General features: G+C 42.2%; 1 protein-coding gene across 1 annotated transcript in view; it reads left to right on the forward strand.

Moving 5' to 3' along the window:
* BBS4 (Bardet-Biedl syndrome 4) overlaps positions 1 to 13,668 on the forward strand; it is a 307,119-nt gene that overhangs the window by 149,518 nt on the left and 143,933 nt on the right. Inside the window, exon 7 of the mRNA XM_053717315.1 lies at positions 11,768 to 11,821. Coding sequence (XP_053573290.1) covers positions 11,768 to 11,821 — 54 coding nt within the window. The remainder of the gene's footprint in view (positions 1 to 11,767; positions 11,822 to 13,668) is intronic.

The raw sequence follows: 13,668 nt of genomic DNA on the forward strand, positions 1-13,668 counted from the left end.
TTTTAACAAAGTGGGTCTGTATCTACCCATGAGAGATAGCTTTAGCATGTCCTTGTAGGTGATTAAACATGTCTTTTTGACCTTGCATTAGTTGAAAGATGGTGGAAACAGGTAATTGATAAAAAGAAATAGGCAGGGCTTGGGGCGCAAATAAGGTGTGTTTGTGAATAGTAAGTACAGGGTGCAGAAAGTAACTAGTACCATTCCATGTCAAAAAGCTAACATTAAACACACAGCCAGAGAATGGTAGCTGGCTGTAGACTACAGGAATGCTGACTGGCACAGAGGTGGAGATACAAACAGTTTGAGGAGCTATCTCCAGCATAACAGAAAAACTCTCAGGATATATCTGCCACGTGCCACTTATATTCTTTGTACTCTTAAATACAAGGTATGTATTCTGAGGCCATTTAATTACTGCAGTTTGATTTCCACCATGTTGTATGGTTCTTATGTTAGGCATTGATACATTGTTATGTTAAAGAAAAGATAGAAAAGATTGTATGTTATTGTATTTTGTTGTATCATTAAAATTTGGTTTATTCACTTTGATTATAAAATCATTCATCATCCCCACGAAATGGGGAGGAAGGTCCGACAAGAGGTAGCTTGTATAGTTGGTATAAAAAGTAACTTGCATGCTACAGTGTTGTGTATCATTGTGTGGGGTTAATATTAATATATTTGAAATGTTATTGTAACATAGATCTTTAGATGTAGATTCCAAAATAAATACCTCACATCTTTTTTGGGTATTACACCATTTTGAATCCTTACCTTCTAGGTTTATGCTATAATTATGTGAGGTATGACCGTACCAAGCAAAAAAATTATAACATTTTACAGGTACACGGGGGTCTTATGTAACGGTATGGATCTTTTTGGTCTTTCTAAAGGAATAGAGTTATTATTTGTGTTAAATAGTTTGCAAACAGGTGTAAAATGTCCAACGTCTTCAGGTGAGTAATAACATGCCGTTATTAATACTATCGGTACATATACAAAGATCAATATCCCCATCAGGAAAAGGAAGATCTTGCAGGAATGTTTTGGATCCATGATTAAGATCGCCATCCTGGTCTTTGTGAGGGGTGATCGATACCTTATCACCTACTTCTCCTTTTTGAGGGGTGACCGATACCTTGTCACCCACTTCTCCTCTTTTTGGACAGAGTTTCACTCGTGAAGCATGTATCCAGATATCCTTATCAGTCAGTACGGCAGTCCTGGTTACAGCGATCACAGTGACAGGCTTGCTGAACGAGAAATCTCCTTTCTTGGCTTTATTCAGTTGGCGTATACACACAAGATCTCCAGGCTTGAAAGGATGGGTTGGTTCCTGTGAGGGAAGAGGTAAACGGGAAGACACATCACCATAGATGCCATTCAACCTATCAATCAATTCCTTTACATATTGTTCCTTAATACAATCTAAATCACCAGTTTTAATAAGCGGGCCTTTTACCCACGGAGTCGGGAATGGTCTACCCATTAGGACCTCAAATGGAGACAACCTGGTTGTCCGATTTGGGGTCATCCGGATTTCTGCTAAAATTGCAGGTAAATAGTTTTGCCATTTAACCCATGTACCTGCTGTTGCCTTTAAAAGTTTTTCCTTAATAGTACGATTCATTGTTTCTACGATCCCTGAGCTTTGAGGGTGGTATGGAACATGAAATTTCCAATTAATCTGTAACCATTGTACTAACTCGTGTGTGATTTTACTAATGAAAGCTGAACCGTTATCAGAATTAATCTGAAGCGGACAACCAAATCTGGGGATTATTTCAGTGGCTAAAATTTTAGCGACTGTTTTTGCATCTTCCTTCTGGATAACAAACGCTTCTGGCCACTTAGAAAATTGGTCAACTATTACAAGCAGATATAATTGTTTATTTCCAGTCTTTGGAATATGTGTAAAATCAATTTGTAGATGTGTGAATGGGGCTCTAGGTGGGGGTAAGTGGTCATGCTGGGCTTTATTGGGGATGGCTGCATTGGTCTGTAAGCAATATACACACAAGAGTGGTGCGCTGCTTTCTGGTATGCCCACCTTCCCCTCTTTGGAAAATAACCCATTCTCATCAAAAGTTAACCCGATATTTGTCCAGAAAGATATGTCACTAGGAGTGGCATGCCCCTGGAGTTCAAGAAGCATATGGTCAGTAGGACATGAAGGTGGGGCTAAAACAGCGTATATATGGGCTGGTGTTTTACAATTACTCTGAGTGTATGCTGCTCCTTTAGCAATTCTGTTTGCAAGTGCATTACCTAGGGAAACAGGGTCAGATTTGTGTGTGCACGGCAATGTATGATCGCTATGTCCTTTGGTAGTTGTATGGCCTCTAAAAGGTCATTAATCAGGTCAGTATGGGAGATGGTCTTACCATCTGCTGAAACAAAACCACGTTGTTTCCATATCCTACCAAAATCTTGCACAACCCCAAAGGCATAACGAGAGTCAGTGTAAATGTTAACAGATTTATCCTTAAACAATTTACATGCTTTTGTGAGTGCTATTAGTTCGGCAGCTTGTGCAGAAGGATAAGGGATAGGGCCTGCATCTAGCACAATATCTGGTAGTTGCATGACGGCATAGCCTGTCTTATAAATCCCGTCACTGGGCCGGGAACAAGAGCCATCAACAAACACATTATCCGCATGGTCAAAAGGTTTGTCCATCAAATCGGGGTGGTAATGTGGTGTATAACCTCTACACAGTTATGGTCTGTAGGAAAGTCTGGAGTCTAAATAAACCTAAGCTAACCATTGCCCTGAAAATGACATTTGGATGGGCATTGCCCTTAAAAGGGCATTTAGCTCTTTTACATTGCCCAAACCCTAAGCTAAAACACACTCAATAAACCCTTAAAAAAAAACCTAACACTAACACCGGACGATCCACTTACAGTTTTCGAAGGCCGGACATCCATCCTCATCTAAGCAGCAGAAGTCCTCATCAAAGCCGGCAGAAGTCTTCATCCAAGCGGGCCGAAGTCTTCATTGAAGCCGGCAGAAGTCTTCATCCAGATGGCATCTTCTATATTCATCCATCCGGCGAGGAACGGGTCCATTTTCAACACATCCGGCGTGGAGCATCCTCTTCTTCCAATAGGATTTTTTCCCCTTTAATTCCTATTGGCTGATAGAATTCTATCAGCCAATCGGAATGTAAGGGACGCCATCTTGGATGACGTACCTTAAAGGGAAATTTCATTCTACGTTGACCATCGTAAGAAGAGGATGCTCTGCCCCGGATGTCTTGAAGATGGACCCACTCCACGCCGGATGGATGAAGATAGAAGATGCCGTCTATGAGGAAATAGTGCACGAGCACGTCAAAGCAGCTCTTGTATTTGGGTGAAGCATGGAGTTCAACACAACCATATCGTCCGCGCAAGCTTGCTTTTTCTAAACTTGTAATAGCAGCACTATAGGGAGGTTAAATACCGCCGCTTTTGTGGCGGTCGTTAATTTCCTTATAACGCTCAAAACTCTTAATCTGGCTGATAGTTAATAGCCGCATTGTTGAAGCTCAGAACTACCCTAACTAATTTGTAGTATACAAATTAAGCGTTTATAATTTTGTGGTATGATACACTTTACTCTGCAACATTTACATTATCAGTTCTGTAAGAGACGTTTACATTGGACCCTTGTTTTGAACTTTTTATTTACACTATTATGAGTCTGTAACAATATATATATTCTAGTTTATGTCACCCTCAGCTAATACTTTGTAATCAGATAATTTGCTTCATAAGGGAGACTAGATACTCATACCTTTTGGTTCCAGCCCTCATTTCACTTAAAAATAATAGCGCAGACAGGAAGATCTATCATAGTTACTAAAAGTCAAAGCCTTGAGATCTATTTACTTATATTACCACCTATTTATTTCTATGAAGTTCACAGACTGAAATATATTGTACATAGAGGGTGAATAAACATTACAATACCAACAATAGGGTCCAGACCGGGACATCCCCTGATTTTGTAGGTGCTCACTATATTTTACTGTTTGTTCCTCCATATATTCAGATAAATAGTTAATAAGATTTACTACAAGATTAATTCATGAGAATATCATGTTAAATTGTCTTAAATTTACTCCTTTATCATTTACAATTACCTACTATATTTCATATAAGTCTTATCAGAAATTTACATGTGATTTCTATACCTTTTGCTATGTATATGCACTATTTCTAATTCATTTTCATTGATTTGTTTTTGTTTCTAGCTATCACTACATATAAATTCATCTAACAACTATTACAACATATACTCATATTGAATAGGCATATCCTATTTATAATATCAGTATATAGTTTTGTTTAAATTCTGGTACTAGGGTCAAAAAGTGACTAATATAAATACTAAAATACCTCTCCTTCGTGACATAAGCTTAGCCAGGTCCAAGAGTGACCACCTGTGTGATGAGAGGTACATTCTCTAGAAAAAGAGGTTCAATATGTGTATGTTCAACTGTATTCCTGACATAATTGTCACTTTCCATCTAAAGGGAAGGAGAGTCCACGGCTTCATTCATTACTTGTGGGAAATAACCCCAACCAAAGGCTTAAATACCTCCCCCACTTCCCTCATCCCCCAGTCATTATTTGCAGTTCGTCACAGGAGGTTGGCAGAGAAGTGTCGGAAGATTCAGAGTGGTACCTTATGGAGGGTAGTACTCTTCGAAATGGGACTGGAGTTTTAAGTAGTTCTGCTGTTAGTCTCTCCGTGAGAGCTTGGGTGAAAGCTAGAGTCCGGAGATGCAGGGAGAGTCTTTCTGTGAAACCATCCCGACTCATATTAACAGCTCCATAAGCAATCAGTGTTGTCAGGAGCGATGCTACTACACTGTCACACTTGAGAGGCCGTGTTCCTGTTCCACGGCGTAGATTCTGGTAAGATCGTTTCATTTTTATGCACATAATGACAACGCAGAAGACAGGGTCACAGTGTGATACCTTTTATCTTTATAGAATCAAGGGTTAACATCCCTAGTAAGGGGATTATTGAACGGGGGGGGGTTATACATAATATTGTTTATTGTGTCATTGGTGCGATATGTGTGAGATAAGGCTCTGGCAATGGGTGAACTTTAGTTTTCCCCGGGAAAATTTGCACGGCTGTTTTTGGCGTGTTTTCTCCCTAGTAAAGGGGCGGTCCTGCGAGAGGCATTCCTGCTGACCGGGTGTGGCCTACTCTACTTCCTGCTGGGCTAACGGTGCAGGAGACGTAACAGTTTCTGTGGTCCGGGTCCTATGAGGTGGTGAGTACCTCGGCCATTGGAGGTTGTAAAGGTGCCTTTGTTTACATTTTATACTAGTCCGTATCAAATCCGCAAGCTATGGAGGACTCTGACGTGTTAGAGGGTACTCCCTCTTTCACTAAGTCTAGTACCTGTGTTTATTGTGAGGAGGTTCCGGTAGATCCCCCTGCTCAACTATGTTCCCCTTGCCTTAATAAGGTCTTGGCTTCTCAAAAGAAGAGAATGTCTAGTACTACTGAGCCTTCCACCTCTGAGGGCTCCCCGTCCCGTGAGGTGCGTCCCCTAGATTCATCTCTGAGTACACATGCAGCGCCCCAAGGCATGTCTATCTCTCTTCGGGGGAAATCATTTGGCCGTCAGATTTTGCGGATCAACTGCAAACGGCAGTCTCGAAGGTGATTAGTGCCTTACCATGTTCTGCTAAGCGCAAGCGTAAGGTAAAATGTGGCGATCCGGCCCAGGAATCATATACTCCTATGGATGCTACTCTCAAGGTTCCTGAACCAAAACTACCGGAGGAGCCTTCGATGCCTTAGCTTGATAAAGTATATGAGGACAGGGAGGTACCACAGACCTTCCCGGTTCCTGTTAAGATGGCTAATATTATTAAGAATGAATGGGAGAGATTAGGTTCTTCCTTTTCCCCTTCTTCTTCCTTTAAGAAACTGTTCCCCATCCTGGACTCTCAGCTTGCGCTGTGGGGGACCGTCCCTAAGGTGGATGGTGCTATCTCTACACTCGCAAAGCGAACAACGATTCCTCTAGATGATAGTTTGTCATTCAAGGAGCCCATGGATAAAAAGTTAGAAAACATGTTGAGGAAGATGTTTCAACACACAGGGTTTGTTTTTCAGCCGGCAGCGGCGGTTGCCGGAGCTGCAACATATTGGTGTGAATCTCTGTATGATATGGTTGAGAGGGAGACGCTCCTCAATGAAATACAGGAGAGAATTAAGGCCTTGAGGGTCGCTAATTCTTTAATTTGTGATGCCTGAATGCTAAGGTTTTCTGTACTAGCCCGCAGGGCTCTGTGGCTAAAGTCGTGGTCTGTGGACAGACTGTTATCCTTTTTATTTCAGGGAAAGATCCTGTTCGGTCCAGGATATCTATGCTGACGGGAGGCAAGGGTGCTTTCCTACCGCAGAATAAGAAGGTTAAACCTAAGGGATCTACTTTTTGTCCCTTTCATGCGGACAAGGCCCAATGCCAGCAACCCGCCGCAAAAGCGGATCAGTCCAAGGGTACTTGGAAGCCAGCTCAGTCTTGGAACAAGTCCAAGCAGAACAAGAAGCCCGCCGAGACAGTCGGCATGAAGGGTTGGCCCCCGACCGGTCTCCGGACCAAGTAGAGGGCAGATTATCTCTCTTCTCTGAGACCTGGTTGCAGGATGTTCAGGACTCTTGGGTTCTGAAGGTTGTCGCCCAAGGATACAGGATAGGGTTCAGAATTCCTCCTGTCAAATCTGTCTTCCAGACCAGAAAAGGGTGAAGCCTTTCTAGACTGTGTGAGGGATCTCTCTTCTCTGAGTTATTGTACCAGTACCCCTCGCAGAATGGGGTCTAGGGTACTATTCAAACCTTTTCGTGGTCCCAAAGAAGGAGGAGGGCACTTTTCCGCACGATTCTGGACCTAAAATGTTTAAACAAGTTTCTGGCTGTTCCATCGTTCAAAATGGAAACGATCAGATCTATTCTGCCCCTAGTTCAAGAGGGTCAGTTCATGACAACAATAGACTTGAAGGATTCCTACCCTCATGTGACAATCCACAGGGATCACTTCAGGTTCCTGAGATTTGCGTTTCTGGACCAACATTTCCAATTTGTGGCCCTTCCCTTTGGTCTGAAAATGGCCCCGAGAGCCTTCACAAAAGTTCTGGGGGCACTGCTTGCAGTAGCCAGGTCCAGAGGCATTGCTGTGGCATCCTATCTGGACAATATCCTAGTCCAGGCTCCGCCCTTCAGTCTCGCACAGGACCACTCGAGGGCCCTTCTGCTTTTGCTCCAATCTCACGGTTGGAAGATAAACTCAGGAAAGAGCTCTCTGATTCTCAGCAACAGGGTGGAGTTCCTGGGGACGATAATAGATTCTATATCCGTGAGAATATTTCTTACAGATCAGCAAAGCATGAATATTGCGTCTGCCTGTCTTGCCCTTCAGTCCTACTCCAGTCCCTCTGTGGCTCAGAGTATGGAGGTGATTGGGCTCATGGTTTCCAGCATAGATGTCATTCCATTTGCCAGGTTCCATTTCAGACCTCTTCAGTTGTGCATGTTGAGACAGTGGAACGGCGATCATACAGATCTATCCCAACAGATTTCTCTGGAGATCGGTCGAGGGAATCCCTCTCTTTGTGGATCCGTCCGGAACAACTGTCCCATTGGACATACTTCCTGAGACCATCCTGGGAGATTGTGACCACGGACGCGAGTCTGGCAGGATGGGGAGCTGTTTGGGGTGCCAGGATGGCACAGGGAAGATGTTCTCGAGAGGAGTCTCTCCTCCCAATCAATATTCTGGAACTTCGAGCAATCTACAATGCTCTAAATGCATGGCCTCTTCTGGGGTCGTTCAGCTTCATCAGATTCCAGACAGACAACATTACCTCGGTGGCTTACATCAACCATCAGGGGGGGGAGAGAGAAGCTCCCTAGCGATGAGGGATGTGTCTCGGCTATTGGAATGGGCAGAGTGCCACAACTGCTCACTCTCAGCAATCCACATTCCGGGTGTGGACAACTGGGAAGTGGATTTTCTCAGCAGGCAATCCTTCCATCCTGGGGAATGGTCTCTCCAACCCGAGGTGTTTGCGGAGATTTGTCACGAATGGGGGACTCCGGAGATAGATCTCATGGCGTCCAGACTCAATTGCAAGCTACCCAGATATGGGTTGCGCTCCAGGGATCCCCAGGCAGAGCTGATAGATGCCTTGGCGGTACCTTGGGGGTTCCACCGTTGCCACTTCTACCTCGTGTAGTGGCCCACATCAAGCAGGAGCAAGCTTCGGCTATTCTGATTGCTCCATCGTTGCCGCGGAAGACGTGGTTTGCGGATCTGGTGGGGATGTCATCGTCTCCTCCATGGCGGGTTACCCTGTCGCAGGGATCTGCTTGTACAGGTTTCTTTTCATCATCAAAACCTAGATTCTCTGAGGCTGATTGCGTGGAGATTGAACGCTTACTCTTGGCCAAGAGAGGGTTCTCTAAGAGAGTGATTGATACTCTCGTTCAGGCCAGGAAGCCGGTCACTCGTCGCATCTATCATAAGGTGTGGAGGACTTACTTGTCCTGGTGTGAGAAGCATGGATATCCTTGGCATAAAGTTAAGGTATCAAGGATTTTGTCCTTTCTCCAGGATGGACTGGAGAAGGGGCTTGCAGCCAGTTCCTTGAAGGGACAGATTTTGGCATTGTCGGTTCTGTTACACAAGAGGCTCGCTGAGCTTCCTGATATACAGTCTTTTGTTTAGGCTTTGCCTAGAATCAGGCCTTTTTTTAGACAATCCGCTCCGCTCTGGAGTTTGAACTTGGTTCTGAAGGTGTTGCAGAGGGTTCCGTTTGAACCTATGCACTCTGTTGACATTAAGATTCTTTCTTGGAAGGTTCTTTTTCTGTTAGCTATTGCATCAGCATGCAGAGTATCTTAGTTGGCGGCCTTGCAATATGAGCCTCCTTATCTGGTGTTTCACGCTGATAAGGCTGTTCTTCGCACTGGTTTGGGATTCCTTCCCAAGGTTGTCTCTAACCGTAACATCAATCAGGAAATAGTTGTTCCTTCTTTGTATCCTAACCCCTCTTCTCTTAAAGGGACAGTATACACTCATTTTCATATAACTGCATGTAATAGACACTACTATAAAGAATAAGATGCACAGATACTGATATAAAAATCCAGTAGAAAACTGTTTAAAAACTTACTTAGAAGTTCTAAGTTTAGCTCTGTTGAAAAGGTGGCTGGAAAGCCCACTGTAAATGGAAAATAAGACACTCCCCCCCCTCCCCCTTCTTTTGCATATGAAAAGACCCTTTACACAAACAGGAGCAAACTGGAGAAGGTAGCTGACGGTATTCACATAACACTTTGGGGCTTGGTTAGGAGTCTGAAAATCAGAGCAATGTTACTTAAAAATAAGCAAAACTATACATTTAAAAAAAAAAAAAAAACGTTATGGGCTATATAAATAGATCATCTACAAAACATTTATGCAAAGAAAAAATGAGTGTATAATGTCCCTTTAAGGAGAGGTTACTTCATAATTTGGATGTGGTTCAAGCTTTGAAGTTCTATCTTCAGGCTACGAAGGATTTCAGACAGACTACATCTCTTTTTGTGGTGTACTCAGGGAAGCGCAGGGGGCAGAAAACCTCTGCAACTTCTTTGTCCTTTTGGTTGAGGAGCATGATTCGCTTAGCCTACGAGACAGCGGGACATAAGCCTTCTCAGAGGATCACGCCTCATTCGACTAGAGCTGTGGCTTCTTTGTGGGCCTTCAAGAATGAGGTCTCTATGCAGCAGATTTGTAAGGCGGCTACCTGGTCCTCCTTACATACCTTTACAAAGTTTTACAAATTTGACGTTTTTGCTTCGGCGGAAGCAGTTTTAGGGAAAAAGGTACCCTCAGATTAGGGTCCGCCTCTTGCCCTCCCGTTTTCATTCAGTGTCCTCTAGAGCTTGGGTATTTGTTTCCACAAGTAATGAATGAAGCCATGGACTATCCTCCCCTTTAGATGGAAAATATAAATTATCCTTACCTGATCATTTCATTTCCATCGTGGAGAGGAGAGTCCACGGCTCCCGCCCGTCGCTCCGGTGGGCGGACCTAAATTTAGTTTTTTTGTTCTTCTGGCGCCATTTATACCCTGATATTTCTCCTACCGTTCCTTGTTCCCTCGGCAGAATTACTGGGGGATGAGGGAAGTGGGGGAGGTATTTAAGCCTTTGGATAGGGTGTCTTTGCCTCCTCCTGGTGGCCAGGTTCATATTTCCCACAAGTAATGAATGAAGCCGTGGACTCTCCTCCCCACGATGGAAATGAAATTATCAGGTAAACATAATTTATATTTTTTATTAATGTATATGTGTTATTGTATGTATATTTCAGGCATATTCAATATTTCTTTACTTATGTACTACTGTGGCTTACAAGTGACATAAATACCTGCTTTCATTGTGAACAGTCATGTATTATCTTATGCCATCTACCAAAACCTCAATAAAAAAAATATTATCTAAAAAAAAAAAAAAAAAGACAATGCAATAACACTTACTCTGAATTTCAACAAAGTGGATTTTTTCTTGACAAATTTTATTTTTTTTCTCCCTGTGTCATGTAAGAGCCATCAGCCAATCAGAGACTAGTATACATATACACTGTTAACTTGTGCACATGCCCCAGCAGGAGTTGGTGTCTCGGATAATGTGTATATAAAAAGACTGCGACATTTGATAATGGTTGTAACTGCATGCTATATCTGAATTATTATTATCATTATCAGTTTTATTTGTAGAGCACCAACAGATTCCGTAGCTCTGTAAACATAGAAATGATATGCAAGGTAACATTTATAGGGATCAAGTGGGTATAGGGCCCTGCTGAGAGTTACACTGTTGTAGTCCGCTCTTATGAAGGTGATCTACAAACAGCTGGTCTCATAGGCTTACATGAAAGTTTAATTTTGGCTTAAAGGGACAGTCTACTCCAAAATTGTTATTTTTTAAAAAGATAGATAATCCCTTTATTACCCATTCTCCAGTTTTGCACAGCCAACATGGTTATATTTAATATACTTTTAACCTCGGTGATTACCTTGTATCTAAGCCTTTTTTGACAGCCCCCTGATCACATTACTTTTTATTTATTATCTATTGACTTGCATTTTAGCCAATTAGTGCAGTGTCATGCACAACTCCACGGGAGAGAGCACAATTTTATCTATATGGCCCACATGGATTAGCTTTGTCTTGTTGTGAAAAGCTAATAAAAAGCATGTGATAAGAGGCTGTCTTTAGTGGCTTAGAAACAGGCAGAAATTTAGAGGTTTAAATGTTACAAAGTATATTTATATAACAATGTTTGTTGTGCAAAGCTGGGTAATGGGTAGTAAAGACCTTATCTATCTTTTTTAAGCAATAAGAATTTTGCTGTTGACTGTCCCTTTAAGTTTCCTTTAAGCTTTGTGGTCGCAATTATTGCTTTTCCATGTTGCTAGTGGTTCTTAACTGAACAATATATGTTAATGGCATGAGTGCATACTAATGACATGATAATAAAGATAGGTACAGCAAGGCTCATTTTTAGGTTTTGCATATAAGAGCAGAGCTATCTAATTTCGCGAACTCTGTAATTCATTATGTACCAGTTGTATAGCCTTTAAAGAGTATTATATTTTTTGACTTTACAGGTATGATGATCAAGTTTTCAATTTTAACCATAAACTTGGTCGAAATACATTTTTCATTGTTTTTTCTATTTTTTTTTTTTCTTGTTTGACAGGAGATCTGCCATAACCTGGGTGTCTGCTATATGTATCTAAGAGATCTGAGCAAGGTGAGGAAGAATATGGAGTAGCTGGAGATTTTGTGTACATATATAAATATCTATGTCCACAGAAAATGTAGCCGACTGGGTAATATTATGAAGTAGCCAGGTGGTGGCAGATTAAAGGGACATAATACTCATATGCTAAATCACTTGAAACTGATGCAGCATAACTGTAAAAAGCTGACAGGAAAATATCACCTGAGCATCTCTATGTAAAAAGGAAGATATTTTACCTCACAATCTCCTCAGCTCAGCAGAGTAAGTTCTGTGTAAAAAGTTATACTCAGCTGCTCCCAGTGCTGAGGTCATAAACTCTTTTACTGTGATCTTATGTGATTTGACTTAACTCTTATGAGATTTCATTGTAAACTTCCTTACACTGAATAGGGAAATAAGATGAGTGTACACGTAAGCTCCCTCCTTCCGCTGTCCCGGGACAGACATACTGATTTGCTGCTTAGAAGTCCTTTATAATAGGATGTGGCTACTGAGAAACTTTTGAGGCAAAAATATCTTTCTTTTTTACGTAGAGATGTTCAGATTTTTCTAGTCGGCTTTTTACAGCTATGCTGCATCACTTTCAAGTGTTTTAACATTTGGGTATCTTGGCCCTTTAATATTTGTTTAAATTTTAGTTGGGTGCCCAGTAAAATCAGCCAGGTGGTGTGCCCATTAAATAGGTCCTGTGTGAGCACTTAACATATTTCCTTCTTAATACAGGGAGAGTCCACAGCTGCATTCATTACTAGTGGGAATACTGAACCTGGCCACCAGGAGGAGGCAAAGAAACCCCAGCCAAAGGCCCAACCCCCCCCCCCCCCCCACTTCCCTCATCCCCCAGTCATTCTTTGCCTTTCATCATAGGAGGATTGCAGAGAAGTGTCAGAAGATTTAGAGTAGTCTCTTATGGAGGGTAGTACTCTTCGCTATGGGACTGGAGTTTTAAGTAGTCTTGTCAGCCTCTCAGTGAGAGCATTGACGAAAGTTAGAGTCTGTAGATGCAGGGAGAGTATTTCTGCAAAATCATCCAGACTCATATTAACAGCTCCTAAATCAATCAGTGTTGACGAGTTTCGCTGCCTGCTTTCTTCACTCAAGTCCATGTCAGAAGCACTGCTACAATCTATCAAACTTGAAGGACCGTGTTACTGTTCCACGGCATGGATTCCAGTAAGATCGTTTTTTTTTTTTACACATATTGCAAACGCTAGAAGACAGGGTCACAGTGTGGCTCCTTTTATCTATGGAATCAAGGGTTAATATTTCCTGAGGGGGAATATGAACAGTTGGGTTTAATCATATATGCTTTATTTGATTTTATGCTACTTTATGTGTAAGATTTTTATGGGCTCATAGGCTGAGATGGAACATATAGGTTTCACTTTGACGGTTGCGCAGCTTAAAAGCTTGACGCACTTTTTCTCATAGCAGGGCCGGTCCTGCATTGCGCACCATGTGATATTAATGTGCCGTTTGTTTTATTTAAAATAAAGTTTGTTTTTTCAGTTGTCCTCCGCATATCGTACTTTAGCTCAGGTTTGCGTTTCTAATCCAGCACTTCCAGTTCATTGCACTTCCGTTTGATCCAGCTACTGCTCCAATAATTTTTACGAGGTTTCTAGGAGCTCTTCTAGCAGTCGCCAGAACCCGGGGTGTAGCAGTAGTACGATATCCTGGTACAAGCACAAACATTTCATCTGGCGGAAGATCATTCGGAATCTCTCCTCTGTCTTTTTTGATCCCTCGGAGGGAAGAGAGAGAAAGGAGTTCCAAGCACCATGGTATAATTCCTGGGCATGATAATAGATTCCATAGACATAAGAATATTTCTAACAGACAGAGAAGTTGCAAGG

This window comes from Bombina bombina, chromosome 6 (assembly GCF_027579735.1).
Source record: "Bombina bombina isolate aBomBom1 chromosome 6, aBomBom1.pri, whole genome shotgun sequence".
NCBI classification, from domain to species: domain Eukaryota; kingdom Metazoa; phylum Chordata; class Amphibia; order Anura; family Bombinatoridae; genus Bombina; species Bombina bombina.